Consider the following 16,596-nt stretch of genomic DNA (forward strand, 5'->3'; position numbering starts at 1 on the left):
GTGTGTGTGCGTGTGTGTGCGTGTGTGTGTGTGTGTGTGTGTGTGTGTGTGCGTGTGCGTACGTGCGTTAAAGAACATCCATCATCCTCCAGGCAGGTCTGAGGCGCCCTCTGCTGGCAACCAGATGTCATTACAGCCCTCAGCCTCTCTCATGAGAACCTTTTTATTATCTTTTTTACTTTACACTTTTGTCCTTTTTTCATTCATTCTAAAATATAAACCAAAATAACTATTATCTCTTGAGCTTCACGATCAATTGTATTAATCAAGTTATTCTTTCATTTAAGTCAGTGGAATTTGATATTGTTGCTCGGTAAGTGAAATGTGGTGGACATCAGGTTTTTTATTGTTGTTATTTTTTTTTAGACTTTTATGCTTTGGATACTTTTTAGGAATCATATATTTATTAAACTTTTTAATGAAAAAAAACAACAACACAATTCTAGATGTTTAATTTGTCCTATAAACGAATTACACGCCTGTGTTACTGTGTGAGTGTGTATGCAGTGATCAAATGTAACCTGCCATGCATTAAGTTTTAAACCATGACATGATTATGTGTACAATTAAACAATATTTGTACAATTAAACAATATGTGTACAATTAAACATGCAGCCTACACACTGTGTGTGCAATTTTACCTTTAGGTGAATTATGTGGTCATTTAAACACGGGTGAATGCATTATTTTTACCTAGACGTACATTATGTGCACAATTAAACTTATACATGATCATGTGTACCACTAAACATGTGTACGCATTATTTCTACATTTAAACATGTACTAATGCATTATTTCTTCATTCAAATAAGTAGCCTATACACACACACAATCAGTACATTCTTACCTATACATGAATTATAGGTACATTCAAACGTATATTTAAGCATTATTTCTACATTTAACATGTGTTAATGCATTAGTTCAACATTTAAACATGTATTAATGCATTATTTCTACATTTAAGCATGTATTAATGCATTATTTGTACATTTAAACATGTATTAATGCATTATGTTTACATTTAAGCATGTATTAATGCATTATTTGTACATTTAAACATGTATTAATGCATTATTTGTACATTTAACCATTTATTAATGCATTATTTCTACATTTAAGCATGTATTAATGCATTATTTGTACATTTAAACATGTATTAATTAATTATTTCTACATTTAACCATGTAGTAATGCATTATTTCTACATTTAAACATGTATTAATGCATTATTTCCACATTTAAATAGGTAGCCTATACACAATGTGTACAATTTTACCTGCATGAATTATTTCCACATTTAAACATGTATTAATGCATTATTTTTACATTTAAACATGTATTAATGCATTATTTCTACATTTAAACATGTATTAAAGCATTGTTTGTACATTTAAACATGTATTAATGCATTTTTTCCACATTTAACCATGTATTAATGCATTATTTCTACATTTAAACATGTATTAATGCATTATTTCCACATTTAAATAAGTAGCCTATACACACACAATGTGTACAATTTCACTTGCATGAATTATTTCCACATTTAAATATGTATTAATGCATTATTTCTACATTTTGAACATGTATTAATGCATTATTTCCACATTTAAACATGTATTAATGCATTATTTCTACATTTAAACATGTATTAAAGCATCGTTTCTACATTTAAACATGTATTAATGCATTATTTCTACATTTAAACATGTATTAAAGCATCGTTTCTACATTTAAACATGTATTAATGCATTATTTCTACATTTAAATAAGTAGTCTATACACACACAATGTGTACAATTTTACCTACATGAATTATAGGTACATTTAAACATATATTAAAGCATTATTTCCACATTTAAACATGTATTAATGCAATTTTTCAACATTTAAATAAGTAGCCTATACACACAATGTGTACGATATGAATTACGGGTACATTTAAAAATGTTAATTCGACATGTATATATGTGTTCATACATTATTTCTACATTTAAACAAGTATTAATGCATTATTTGTACATATAAATAAGTAGCCTATACACACAATGTGTACAATTTCACCTATACATGAATTATGGGTACATTTAAACATGTGTTAATGCAATATTTCTACATTTAAACACATATTAATGGATTATTTATATGTTTAAACATATGTTAATGCAATATTTCTACATTTAAACATGTATTAATGCATTATTTCTACATTTAAATAAGTAGCCTATACACACACAATGTGTACAATTTGACCTACATGAATTACGGGTACATTTAAACATATATTAATGCGTTATTTCTACATGTATATATGTGTTCATACATTATTTCTACATTTAAACAAGTATTAATGCATTATTTGTACATATAAATAAGTAGCCTATACACACAATGTGTACAATTTCACCTGTACATGAATTATGGGTACATTTAAACATGTGTTAATGGAATATTTCTACATTTAAACATATTAATGCATTTTTTTATACGTTTAAACATGTGATAATGCATTATTTCTACATTTAAACATGTATTAATGCATCATTTCTACATATAAATATGTAGCCTATACACACAATGTGTACAATTTCACCTATACATGAATTATGGGTACATTTAAACATGTGTTAAAGCAATATTTCTATATTTAAACACATATTGATACATTATTTATACGTTTAAACATGTGTTAATGCATTATTTCTACATTTAAACATATAGCCTATCACATTGTATACATTTGAACCCATATTATATATATATGTATATATATATATATATATATATATATATATATATATATATATATATATATATATGTATATATATATATATATATATATATATATATATGTATATATATATATGCATGTGTAATAGTAATGTAATAATATAATATATCACATTGTGTGTACAACTAAACATGTGTATTTTTTTTCTTTTTAAAACATGCCAGAGTGAACAATTTCACTGCCCATGAAAATTGACAAAAAAAAGTCCAAAACTAATAAAGACACAAGGACACCGTAGAAGAACCCACATGACCCAATCAATGGTTCACGGCACAGACACACACACACACACACATATGCATGCATCATGTGCGCGCAAATGTGCATTATGTACAAATACAATTGTACGTGCATTATGTGGTCACATACGCACTACGTGTACAAATATGCATTAAGTGTACAAATACATGCATTATGTGTACAAATATGCATTATGTGTACACATACAGGCATTACGTGTACAAATATGCGTGACGTGTACAAATATTATGTGCACAAATATGCATTATGTGTACAAATAAACTTGTACATAAATGATCTGTACAAATGCATGCATTAGGTGTACAAATATGCATTATGTACAAATAAACGTGCATGCGTTATGTGTACAAATATGCAATATGTGTACACATACATGCATTAGGTGTACAAATATGCATTATGTGTACAAATATTATGTGAACAAATACACGTTGTGTACAAATAAACTTGTACATAAGTGATGTGTACAAACGCATGCATTAGATGTACACATATGCATTATGTACACACATAAATTATGTGTACACATTCATGCATTGTGTGTACACATGCATTATGTGTACAACTATGCATTATGTTTACACATATCCATTATGTGTACAAATATGGACTATGCAGTATGTCGATCACCGCACAACTCCCCACATTATGTGTACAAATATGTATTATGGATTGTGTGTACAAATATGAATTATGTGTACAAATACATGCATTATGTGTACAACATACATGCATTATATGTATAAATACATGCATTATGTGTACAAGTACATGCATTATATGTACAAATATTCTTTATGTGTACAAATACACGCATTACGTGTACGAATTTCCATTATGTGTACAAATGTACATAATGCAGTATGTGTGCAAATATGCATTATATGTACAAATACATGCGTTATGTGTACAAAATACATGCATTATGTGTACAAATATTCATTAAGTGTACAACATACATGGATTGTGTGTACAAATGCATGCATTAATGTGTACAAATATTCTTTATGTGTACAAATACACGCATTACGTGTACGAATTTCCATTATGTGTACAAATGTACATCATGCAATATGTGTACAAATATGCATTATATGTACAAATACATGCATTATGTGTACAAATACATGCATTATGCGTACAATAAACATGCTTTACGTGTACAAATACATGCATTGCGTGTACAAATTTCCATTATGTGTACAAATGTACATCATGCAATATGTGTACAAATATGCATTATATGTACAAATACATGCATTATGTGTACAAATACATGCAGTATGCGTACAACATACATGCTTTATGTGTACAAATACATGCAGTATGCGTACAACATTCATGCTTTATGTGTACAAATACATGCATTGCGTGTACAAATTTCCATTGTGTACAAATACATGCATTATGTGTACAAAATAAATGCATTATGTGTACAAATATGCATTATATGGACAACATACATGCATTATATGTACAAATACATGCATTACGTGTACAAATTTCCATTGTGTACTAATACATGCATTATGTGTACAAAATAAATGCATTATGTGTACAAATATGCATTATGTGGACAACATACATGCATTATATGTACAAATACATGCATTACGTGTACGTGTATGATTATGTGTACAAATATGCATTATATGTACAAATATATGCATTATGTGCACAAACAAATGCATTATGTATACAACATACATGCATTACATGTACAAATACATGTAAGTGTACAAATACATGCATTACATGTACACATAATCATACACGTGTACGTGTATGATTATGTGTACAAATATGCATTATATGTACAAATATATGCATTATGTGCACAAATAAATGCATCATATGTACAACATACATGCATTATATGTACAAATACATGCATTGCGTGTACAAATAGCAAATATATGCTTTATATGTACAAGAAAATGCATTATGTGTACAAATAAATGCATAATGTGTACAAAATACATGCATTATGTGTACAATTATAAAAAATTATGTGTACAAATCACCCTGCGCGTGCAGGAGAGGGTGCAAAGTGCAAAGTGCAAAGCGTGACCGAGTCGGAGTGACGGCTCCTCGCCCCGTGACCCGCCGGTGATCCCCGCATGCGTCACGCGTGAGACCCTGCTCCACATTATATATAATTATGCAGTAATCATTACGGCCAAATATTTAACAAACGCTATGTGAAACATCTCGACTCTTTGCACGTTTGCACCTGAAATCGAAGCCGCTGCATGGGGGTGGATGCGCGTGGGTCTACGAGGACCCTCCGGCCGCCCCCCATGCAGCGACTCCCCAAAACGGGCATCGATCACCGCACAACTCCCCACATGCAAAAACATTTTTTTTTTAAATTCCTCTAAATTAGAACAATTGAGATTATGAAATTCCAAAAGAATCGCAGGTTGCCAGACGCCATGAATTGGACTGAGAAGCGGCGTTCTTGTGATCTTTTTGACGCGCCGCCGCCGTTAAAGCGTCAGCCGCCTTCACGCCGGTGAATGATCTCGAACATTGTCTACTCCCCAAAACCATAAAAGCAACTTTATGGACGTCACGTGACTTTTGTCTAAGTCATATAGAGCTTTACAATCTTTGCTACTTGTAACTTGGGCTTAAAACACCTCTCTCTCTCCCCCTCTCTCTCTCTCCCACTCAGTGTCTCTGGTTCTCTATTTCCACGCTTTTTTTGGACTTTATACACCCTGACGTCATTTCGCATCTCAGGTAAGTTGCCTTTTTTGGTGTTACGTTTTTGTTTTTTGTTTTTTTTAAATTCGGGTTTAAAAAAAAGGCGGGCGCAGGGATAAAGTAGAGACACTTTTTTTATTTTTTTTATTTCCACGAAGCGCTAAGAGTTGGACGACACGTCTACAAAAAGCCCATCCAAAGTTGACATCACCGCCTAAAAACATCCACACGCCCCGGGGGGGTCGTCCTCGAATCACGTGACAGCATGAAAACAACCGGAACAGACGCACTCCAAAAAAAAAAAAAAAAAAAAAAAAAAAAAAAAAGTCCTTATGAGCTGACGCACGCATCTCACTTTTATATTCCATTTTTTCCTTTTTTTTTTTTTTTTTCACCTCCACGAGAAAAAAGAGCTGAAGTTGCCAGGGAAGAATATTTACACGACACTTAAAAGAGCACAGAGACACAAGAACATGCTGCAAAGGTGCTAGAGCCATTATTATTATTATTATAATTATTATCATTATCATTATTATTATTATTATCCATACTGTAATTACCGGGGCTCAGTTGTGGAAGGCGCTGGCCCCGCTCACCAGGCTCATGCTCTTCAGCTTATTGTCCTTCTTCCACTTCATCCGACGGTTCTGGAACCAGATCTTGATCTGTCTCTCGGAAAGACACAGGGCGTGCGCGATCTCTATCCGCCGCCGGCGCGTCAGGTAGCGGTTGAAGTGGAACTCCTTCTCCAGCTCCAGGGTCTGGTAGCGGGTGTAGGCGGTCCGGGCGCGCTTGCCGTCCGGGCCGGTCATGTCTGGAGGAGGATGGGGAGGATGATGAGGGTTAGTGGAAGTGGTTGGAGGTGGGGTGAGAGTGTGCGTACCGTGGCTGATGTGCAGCTTCCTCATCCAGGGGAAGATCTGCGGCGTGTGGCAGTCCGTGGCCGCGGAGGAAGTGGCGAGGCCGGGTTCCTGGCGCGCCGCGTCCGCCGCGTCCGGAGCGACGGACGCGGCTGCGGCGGCGGCGGCGGCGACGGCGTCGTCGATCTCCGTGAATCCGCCGCTTTTGTCGGAGGTGGCGCTCCGCTCGCATGGCGGCGACGCGCTCTTCACGTCCAGCGGCTCGTCCGTGCACCCGGGCGTCTGGCGGTAGCGCGCCGGGTCCTGGCCGAACCCGCGCGCGTCCTCCCGGACTGCCGCGAAATGTCCGTTTCCTCCGCCACCGCCTCCTCCGCCTCCCGCGCTTCCGCCGCCGCGGTTGACGGTCAGGTCCATGCCATTGTAGTTGTAGCCGAACGCCCCGGAGTGCATGGTGCCAGGGTCTCTGAAGGAGCCGCTCACCGCGCCGTTAGTCCCATAATTCAGCAGCTGATAGTCGGAGCCATTCGGGTAGCGCCCCGAGAAGGAGTTTACAAAGTAAGAGCTCATTTGCGCAGGATTTTTAAAGCCTCGATTTGTAGATCTTTGTCGCTATAATCCTGCGTGCGCGATTTATGGACGCAATCATGAATTATACGCAATGAAGCCGCCCTTACTGTACTTCGCCAGGTGTGCCGCCAAATATGGGCGCGCGCCGGAGGATCACGTGCCTTTGTTGACCAGTCGTAAATCCTCTCTGATGACTCGGAGAGGTAATTCATGCTCGGCGCGTACAAATGATGACGAAATAATGGCCGTTAGGCTGCGCTCGGCGGCGCCTCCCCCTCTCGGCGCGCGGGCGGACGGCGCCATCGTGCGGCCGCAGGTGGGAAGTGCCGCCGGCTTGGGCGGCGCGCCTGTCAGACCTCCTTTACGCCGCCATTTGTCATATACGGGGGATTCTAGGGCCCCATGATGGAGGGGGGGGGGGGGGGGGGGAACCAGAGAGGCCCCTAATGATGATGAAATTATAATACAGAAAAAAATAATGACACTAAGTTATTAACTAACGTTTTCCATCCATCCATTTCCTACCGCTTATTCCCTTTTGGGGTCGCGGGGGGCGCTGGCGCCTATCTCAGCTACAATCGGGCGGAAGGCGGTGTACACCCTGGACAAGTCGCCACCTCATCGCAGGGCCAACACAGACAGACAGACAACATTCACACTCACATTCACACACCAGGGCCAATTTAGTGTTGCCAATCAACCTATCCCCAGGTGCATGTTTTTGGAAGTGGGAGGAAGCCGGAGGGAACCCACGCAGTCACGGGGAGAACATGCAAACTCCACATAGAAAGATCCCGAGCCCGGGATTGAACCCAAGACTGCAGGACCTTCGTATTGTGAGGCAAACGCACTAACCCCTCTGCCACCGTGAAGCCCACACATGTTTTATTTTCCAAAATAAAACATGTGTGATTAGTCAAAAATACCATTGAAATGCATAATTGTATGTAAAATAGCATCAAAAAATGTTGCCTTGTGTTGGGGCCCTGTAAGATTCTTTTCATGGGGCCCAAAATCCCTAGCGGCGCCCCTGCAGTGGTCCCCAACCTTTTTGTAACTGCGGACCGGTCAACGCTTAATAATTTGGGGGGGATTTTTTATTTTTTATTTTTTTACTTTTTTTTTTTTTTTTTTATGAAAAAGGGAGTTTTTTTGGGGGGTTGGTGCACTAATTTTAATTGTATTTTGTGTTTTTATGTTGATTTAATATTAAAAAAATATATATTATTTTTTCATTTTATTTTATTTTTTTAAATTTTGTTAAGAAAAAGGGAGTTTTTTTGGGTTGGTGCACTAATTGTAATTGTATTTTGTGTTTTTATGTTGATTTAATATAAAAAAATGTTTAATTTTTTTACATTTATTTTTTTATTTTTTATTTTGCCATGTAATAGGGAGTTTTTTTGGGGTTGGTGCACTAATTGTAATTGTATTTTGTGTTTTTATGTTGATGTAAAATCTAAAAAAAAAATTTTTAATTTTTTTTAATTTTGGTATGAAAAAGGGAGGTTTTTTTTGGGTTGGTGCACTAATTATAATTGTATTTTGTGTTTTTATGTTGATTTAATATAAAAAATATATTTTTTTTAAATGAATAAAAAAAAATTCTGCGGCCCGGTACCAATGGTTGGGGACCATTGATTTACGTGACGCACAGCTTTATTTTAACCCCCTTGCGTGGGGTTCCCATTGAATATATTATAAATAATAATAATAATAATAATAATAATAAAAGGTCAGTCAGAGTGTGTACATCCAAAAAAAAGCCTTTATTTTTATGTACAATTGCGTCCAACACGTTACAGCAATAAATAATAATTATGTACAGTTACACAGGGGATACAGGACGTGCACGTAGAGACGGAACACCGGACGAGACAAGGAACAAGTTCTGTACATGTTTGCATAGTCCCTAAAAACCCAACATAAAAGGCTCTAAAGCGCGCACCGGAAGCAGCTCTAACCACATTTTTTTTTTTTTTTTTTTTTTTTTGGAGCGCCCAATTTTAACTCTTCTTCTCCGCCTCCTCCTCTTCCTCGGGCGTCTTGGGCGGATTGAGCAGCTTGTTCTCCTTCTTCCACTTCATCCGGCGGTTCTGGAACCAGATCTTGATCTGTCTCTCCGTCAGGCACAGGGCGTGCGAGATCTCTATCCGGCGCCGGCGGGTCAGGTAGCGGTTGAAGTGGAACTCCTTCTCCAGCTCCAGGGTCTGGTAGCGGGTGTAGGTCTGGCGGCCCCGGCGGCCGCCGCTGCCGAACGGGCCTGCGCGGAACACAACAACAACATCGCAGGGATGCGCACAGTGAAAATCACATCCGTCTCAAAATAGGACTTTGTTCTATTTTCATAAACTTTTGCATGCATTTAAAAAAACATTTTTACAACTCTTTTTTTTTTTTTTTTTAAATTTTGAAACCTGAGGTCGGCTCATGCGGGCCGGGTGTGCGTGCGCGCGTTCGGGTGTCATGATGCTGAGGCGCGCGTCGATGCGTGCAGGAGTGTGTGCGTGCGTGCGTGCGTGTGTGCGCGCTCTCACCGGCCGAGCAGGCGTTCATCCTCTGCATCCAAGGGTAGATGAGCGCCGACTTGTCCTCCAGGCTCATGTCCGCGCTTGGGTCCGCGCACTCTGCTTTGCGCTGCAGCGCGTGATCCTGCGCGCCAAAGAGAGGCGGCGGCGGCGGCGGCGGCGGCGGATCGTCGCGTCCGGAGAAGGCGCACGATCCCTCCGCGTCTTTGTAGAAGCTCCCGGCTGCGGCGGCGTAGTCTCCGCACGGCGCCGCTCCTCCGCCCGCCCGGCCGTAGATGGCCGTCTGCTGGTAGTAGGAGGCCGGGTAGACCTTGTCCTGCACGGCGGCGGCGCCTCCATAGGCGGCGGCGCCGGAGTAGTGCCTCAACGGGTCGCTGTACCCGGACGCGTACAGGGGGATCTGGCCCAGGAGAGAGTCCTGTCCTCCCGGTAGCGACACGGGGAAAGTTGAGTTGACAAAATAGGAACTCATCGGGTGGACAACGGGGCGCACTCCGGAGGAAAATGATTTGTTGTCTTTTATAGTCCAAGTGCTTTTGCCATTACTTTATCGGAGATTTGGTTTTAGCTGAGAGGGGGGGCTGCGAGGTGCCACTGACTTGACGGGGGGAAGTGTACCACCTGATCACCTCTGGCCAATCGCCGCGGCGCCCGTGGGGGGGTCTCTCGTGGCGCACACAAGCGGGTTCCCGGGTGTCTCCGGATGGAGGCTGTCTTTACGCGCGCACGCCGCGACGAGCGCACACGCGCCCTCATTCAAACCATTTAACCTCCCCCGACAACCAAACACTCGTGGCAATCCTCCCGTGATCATTTTTTTTAAGAACGCGCGTCCATCGTCTCGTTTTGATCAGTGACGCCATTAATGACATAATTGTTCTTTTTAATTGCCTTTTTTTTTGGCGTCTCCCACACTTTAATCTTTTAAACATCAATAATAAATAAAAACGTGACCAACAACAACATCCATCCATTTTCCTACCGCTTGTCATGAAAATAGCTGTGTAAAATATTTCCTATTCATTTGGTTTAATGTCGCATTGTATTTATTCAACACTATTAATAAATAGTTTCTGCACATAAAAAAAACTATTAAATTAAAAAGCATTAATCATAACAATATATTACTTGTTTTTATTGATCAATTGCATAACTTATTAATGTATTCATTACAAAACGAGTACTAACACGCGTTAGATCTGCTTCTTCCTACTCCTGTAATCGGGCGCAGAAAAAAATAATACAATAAATAAATGCAAAATAAAAAACATTTTTTTTTAAATCCATTCAATTACACATCCATCCATCCATCCATCCATTTTCTTCCCTTTGGGGTCGCGGGGGACGCTAGCGCCTATCCAGGCTACAATAGGGCAGAAGGCGGGGTACACCCTGGACAAGTCGCCACCTCATCGCATCACATAGTAATTGATTAACAATAATAATGATTATGATGATAATGAAATAAAAAAGAATAATAATACAAAAATTAAATGAATTTTAAAAGATCCATTAAATTACATAATAATTTATTAATAATGATGATGGTGATGATGATAATAATAATAAAATAAAAAATTATCATAATAAAAAAAAAAATAAAGCCATTAAACAGACACCAAATATATTTGACAAACCAATTCCACTTTTTTAAAATCCAAATTCCACTCAACAAAACAATGTTATGTGCAGGCCGCGCGCGGCCAAGATGGCGACCGTGGCTGCAAAAAAAAAAAAAAACACAATCGTTTCAATGTCACGCCACTTTTTCTTGCTGCGTGGATTACACGCATTTCCCATACAAGTGATTGCATTATATAAACCTTTGAAAAAATGATCACGCAGAAGAATGTCCCCACGCATATCTCACCTGCAGGCCTCTCGTGCAGCCAACCCACGCAAAACAATTTGACATGCACGTGCACGGCCTTACCTGCGTGGATCGTCACGTGTGGCATCTCCTGCGTGTCCCCCTCGGAGGAAAAAGGATCCAGTGGAGGTAAATATCCCATCTCGCCATTAGAGCTCCGTCTTTGCGCGCGCAAAAGGCCCTCCATCTTTCCCGTGGGTGCGAAATGTGCGCGTTTTTTCCCCCTCCCCTTCGCACGTTATTTTTGTTGGGGGGTCACGATGGTGCCGAGAAAAGGCTGGCCCCGGCGTGCATGTCCACGGCCACGCAGCAGCTGCGGTGCGAGCTGCTGGGGGACAAGAAGTTGTTGCGCGGCCACATGATCCCGGCGACCAATCCCCGCGCCGCCTGAGTCGTAAAGTTGCACAGCAAAGTTGTAAATTTTCATAAAGTGCACCTTTCGCCTTTTTTCTGCGGCTCAGACGCTGCTGCTCGACGCCATTCTTTTCCCTCCCTGGTCGAGCTTCTGAAATGTGGATTTGGACGCATAAAGCCGCAGAAATCTGGCATTTCTTCCAGAAGATCTGCAGCGAAACGTAAGGCCAAGAATCTTGCATTTCTTGTTTCTATTTACTTCGTCAACGTTGCCGTCTTTAAAATATAATAAAATGTGAAAATATATTGCATTGCTTCTTAATAATAATGTCTTAATTGCTGCTTATAAATATAATTTTCTCATCCGCTGCTGTGCATAAAAAAAATCACATCAAATCGACTCAATAATTCCTCGTAATTTATTTCGTTATTTTTTTTTTTGTTTACTTTGGTTTGGAAGCAAATGTGTTTGGCAGTCGTGTCCTTGCTTGAAAGAGGATTTCCGGAATTTACAGACGCAATAAAACCATAAATAAAAGGAGACAGGCAACACATTCCAATTTGTGGGCCTTTTATTTTGCTCCTGACGAAAAAACAAAAAAAAAAAACACTCAGAAAATGCCTGAAAAAATAATAATGGAACATGTCTATTGGATAAAATCCATAATAATAGTTTTCATGCTATTTTGATGTAATTTAGTAAAATAATATTTTCAGTTTTTCTAGAAAATCTATTTTCCTGTTGTTTTTTTAAATTGCTTTGTTCGTTAAAGTTGAATCAAAACACAAAAGCGCAGGGAAAATGCTTTGTTGAAACATATTTCGTTTCAAAGTAATTAATATTTTAATTAGCGGTGATTTCGTTTCATCATCCAATTCAACTCTTCTTTATTTTACAGTACAGCCAATTTGTTAGCCCCTAAAATGCAACCTGTAATGGTGTTTTTTTTCTTGTTTTTTTTTTTTAGGACAATTTGGCTTCTTTTGGTGTTGAGAGGCAAAGCAGCTGACAAACGTTGTAAAGTTTTATGGCGTCTGCGGCACAAAGAGAAAATGCTTCCAACATTTTCGTTTTGTTAAAAAAACAAAAACAAAAAAAAAGTAATTGTTTCCAATATAAAGTCATGTTTTTGAACGAAAAAACAAATCTAATGAATCTGTAACATTTCTTAGATGGAAAATGTTTTCATCATTTTGTGGGATTCCATCAAGAACTTAATTTTGTTAAATGGACATGCGGTGGGAAATGGATGGATGCATAAATAACAGTTGTAAAAAAACAAACAAAAGATATGCAATTGGAATTTATTTTATAGGCCTGTTTGTGTTCATGTTGGCACATTTGAGAGCAAAACAAAGCAGGAGGTGACTAAAGCGAAGTTAAATCTTTGACTGTTTCATGCCGGACATCCTGCAGTGTTGCAGGATCTGCTTTGTGGTCCCGGCGTCTTTCGCCGTGCGGGACAGGCCCGGGCCTTCTGAGCACAGGGAGGGGGCGAGTGGCGGTGACCGAGAGGCCGTACAGGTCTGAGGGGCAGTGATGGGTGTCTCGCCGTCCTCTGGGGACCACATCGCGGGGGCGTCTGTAGGAGCCCCAAGCGGCCTCGCGGCGAGGCGCCGAGGGGACGCCTCGGACCAAAACAAGATCAGACTCTGCTTCGACGTGACCCGGGTCACAAACGGCGACGTCCTTCAAGTGCGCTGAAAGGCGGGACTTCTCACCTCGTCTGAGGACCTTCCGAACACTGAAGCGCCGCCTTTTGTCTCTTGGCCTGTGGCGGCTTTCTGCCTCGAGCGTGTTTACGTTCTTGAGCGAGCTCTGCAGAGAAAGAAACCTTTGTCAGTCCCTCCAGGATGTCGCTCGGGCCTTTTGGGCCATCTTTGGCCTAAAACGGCCGACTTGGCGGCAGCTTTTTTGGAAAACTGTGGAAAAAGTTGCAATGTTGTGAGGTGTTTTTGTTTAATTTTTTTTAACATTGAGTCAATTAGTGATTTCATGAGTTTGTTATCAATGATTTAAGTGGAAACTTCACCTCAAAAACAAATACTGTATTGATGTTTTTACTCCTTTTCTAGCACACAGACTTCATGCATTCATTATCACTAATAACTATAATTACTTTTAATTATTAAAAAAAACAAAACACAGCAGAGTTGCCAACATTCTCCGTGTATTTTTTACTCTTGAAAAGTCTTAAAATCTCATTTAAGTTCCCTCGCCTGAAGAACATGTGTGAACTGTTGAGAGTGATCAATGGCGCTCGTTTTTTGTTTGATAAAGGAGAGATTATCATGTTGTTACATGTTGTTGATAAATGATTACATGTTGATATATTGTTGCATGTTGATATATTGTTACATGTTGTTGATAAATGGTTACATGTTGATATATTGTTACATGTTGATATATTCTAACATGTTGATATATTCTAACATGCTGATATATTGTTACATGTTATTCATATATCATTACATGTTGATTTATTGTTACATTTTGATTTTGTTTCATTTGATTTATTGTTACATGTTGTTGATAAATTGTTACATGATATATTGTTACATGTTGTTGATATATTGTTACATGTTGATATATTGTTACATGTTGATAAATTGTTACATGTTGATATATTGTTACATGTCGTTGATAAATGGTTACATGTTGATATATTGTTACATGTTGATATATTCTAACATGTTGATATATTGTTACATGTTATTGATATATCATTACATGTTGATTTATTGTTACATTTTGATTTTGTTTCATTTGATTTATTGTTACATGTTGTTGATAAATTGTTACATGATATATTGTTACATGTTGATATATTGTTACATGTTGATAAATTGTTACATGTTGATATATTGTTACATGTTGTTGATATATCATTACATGTTGATTTATTGTTACATTTTGATTTATTGTTACATTTTGATTTATTGTAACATGTCGTTGATAAATTGTTACATGATATATTGTTACATGTTGATATATTGTTACATGTTGTTGATAAATTGTTACATGATATATTGTTACATGTCATTGATAAATTGTTATATGTTGTTGATAAATTGTTACATGTTGATATATTGTTACATGTTGATATAGTTACATGTTATTGATAAATTGTTACATTGTTACATGTTGATATATTGTTACATGTTGTTGACAAATTGTTACATGCTGTTGATCAATTGTTAAATGTTGATATATTGAGACATGTTGATAAATTGTTACATGTTGCTATATTGTGACATGTTGTTGATAAATTGTTACATGTTGATATATTGTTACATGTTATATTTTTACATGTTGATAAATTCTGACATGTTGATTTATTGTTACACGTTGATTTATTGTTACACGTTGATATAGTGTTACATGTTGATAAATTGTTACATGTTGTTGATAAATTGTTACATGTTGTTGATAAATTGTTACATACTGTTGATATATTGTTACCTGTTGATATATTGTTACATGTTGATATATTGTCTAATGTTATTGATACATTGTTACATGTAGATATGTTACATGTTGTTGAGAAATTGTTACATGCTGTTGATCAATTGTTAAATGTTGATATATTGTGACGTGTTGACAAATTGCTACATGTTGATATATTGTTACATGTTGTCGATAAATTGATACATGATGATATATTGTTACATGTTGTTGATATATTGTTACATGTTGATATATTGTTGCATGTAGTTGATATATTGTTGCATGTAGTTGATATATTGTTACATGCTAATATATAGTAAAATGTAGTTGATATATTGTATGTAGTTGATATATAAGTAGTTGATATTGTTCGTGTTTTTTAGGTCATGTAGTTGATATATTTTTACATGATATATTGTTACCTGTTGTTAATATATTGCTACATGTTGACATATTGTTACATGTAGTTGATATATTGTATGTAGTTGAAATGTACGTAGTTGATATTGTTCGTGTTTTTTAGGTCATGTAGTTGGTATATTTTTACATGTTGATATATTGTTACATGTTGTTAATATATTGCTACATGTTGATATATTGTTACATGTAGTTGATATATTGTATGCAGTTGAAATGTACGTAGTTGATATTGTTCGTGTTTTTTAGGTCATGTAGTTGATATATTGTTACATGATGATATGTTGTTACATGTTAGTATCTTTACATGTAGTTGATATATTGTTACATTTAATTGATTTATTGTTACATGTTGCTGACATTTTGTTATGTGTAGTTGATATATTGTTACATGTTAATATATTTTTTACATGTAGTTGATATATTACATTTAATTGATATATCGTTACATGTTGAAGAAATTTTGTTATGTGTAGTTGATATAGTTACATGTTAATATATTGTTACACGTAGTTGATATATTTTAACATTTAATTGATATATAATTACATGTTGATACATTGTTACATTTAATTGATATATTGTTACATGTAGTTGATATATTGTTACATTTAATTGATTTATTGTTACATGATATATTGTTGCGTGTGGTTGATATATTGTTACATGTTGATAATTGTTGCGTGTGGTTGATATATTGTTGCAGTTAATTGATATGGTACATGTTGATGATATATTGTTGCATGTGGATGATATATTGTTGCATGTAGTTGATATAATGTTAC

General features: G+C 37.3%; 3 protein-coding genes across 6 annotated transcripts in view; all 3 read right to left on the bottom strand.

Moving 5' to 3' along the window:
* Positions 1 to 5,962: 5,962 nt before the first annotated feature.
* Positions 5,963 to 7,354, bottom strand: LOC133557579 (homeobox protein Hox-B5b-like). The gene is made up of 2 exons (XM_061908140.1): positions 6,651 to 7,354; positions 5,963 to 6,581 (listed from the first exon to the last, which is right to left on the bottom strand). Exons 1-2 carry the CDS (start codon positions 7,192 to 7,194, stop codon positions 6,334 to 6,336), a joined length of 792 nt encoding a protein of 263 aa, XP_061764124.1. The 5' UTR covers positions 7,195 to 7,354; the 3' UTR covers positions 5,963 to 6,333.
* Positions 7,355 to 9,004: 1,650 nt separating this feature from the next.
* On the bottom strand, positions 9,005 to 10,234 carry hoxb6b (homeobox B6b). Its single transcript, XM_061908141.1, has 2 exons — positions 9,732 to 10,234; positions 9,005 to 9,457 (listed from the first exon to the last, which is right to left on the bottom strand). Exons 1-2 carry the CDS (start codon positions 10,192 to 10,194, stop codon positions 9,201 to 9,203), a joined length of 720 nt encoding a protein of 239 aa, XP_061764125.1. The 5' UTR covers positions 10,195 to 10,234; the 3' UTR covers positions 9,005 to 9,200.
* A 3,003-nt stretch (positions 10,235 to 13,237) lies between these two features.
* ttll6 (tubulin tyrosine ligase-like family, member 6) overlaps positions 13,238 to 16,596 on the bottom strand; it is a 35,297-nt gene continuing 31,938 nt past the window's right edge. For all 4 annotated transcript variants that reach the window (XM_061908142.1, XM_061908143.1, XM_061908145.1 and 1 more), the window contains one exon: positions 13,238 to 13,765. In XM_061908142.1, coding sequence (XP_061764126.1) covers positions 13,316 to 13,765 — 450 coding nt within the window. In that variant the 3' untranslated portion in view covers positions 13,238 to 13,315. The remainder of the gene's footprint in view (positions 13,766 to 16,596) is intronic.

This window comes from Nerophis ophidion, linkage group LG08 (genome assembly GCF_033978795.1).
Source record: "Nerophis ophidion isolate RoL-2023_Sa linkage group LG08, RoL_Noph_v1.0, whole genome shotgun sequence".
Classification (NCBI taxonomy): domain Eukaryota; kingdom Metazoa; phylum Chordata; class Actinopteri; order Syngnathiformes; family Syngnathidae; genus Nerophis; species Nerophis ophidion.

Excerpts from the sequence above, each read along its gene's own strand:
- hoxb6b (XM_061908141.1), bottom strand. The coding sequence starts at position 10,194 with ATGAGTTCCTATTTTGTCAACTCAACTTTCCCCGTGTCGCTACCGGGA. Across the intron at positions 9,458-9,731 it reads GATGAACGCCTGCTCGGCCG|GCCCGTTCGGCAGCGGCGGC; the intron begins GTGAGAGCGCGC and ends TGTTCCGCGCAG.
- LOC133557579 (XM_061908140.1), bottom strand. The coding sequence starts at position 7,194 with ATGAGCTCTTACTTTGTAAACTCCTTCTCGGGGCGCTACCCGAATGGC. Across the intron at positions 6,582-6,650 it reads GAAGCTGCACATCAGCCACG|ACATGACCGGCCCGGACGGC; the intron begins GTACGCACACTC and ends ATCCTCCTCCAG.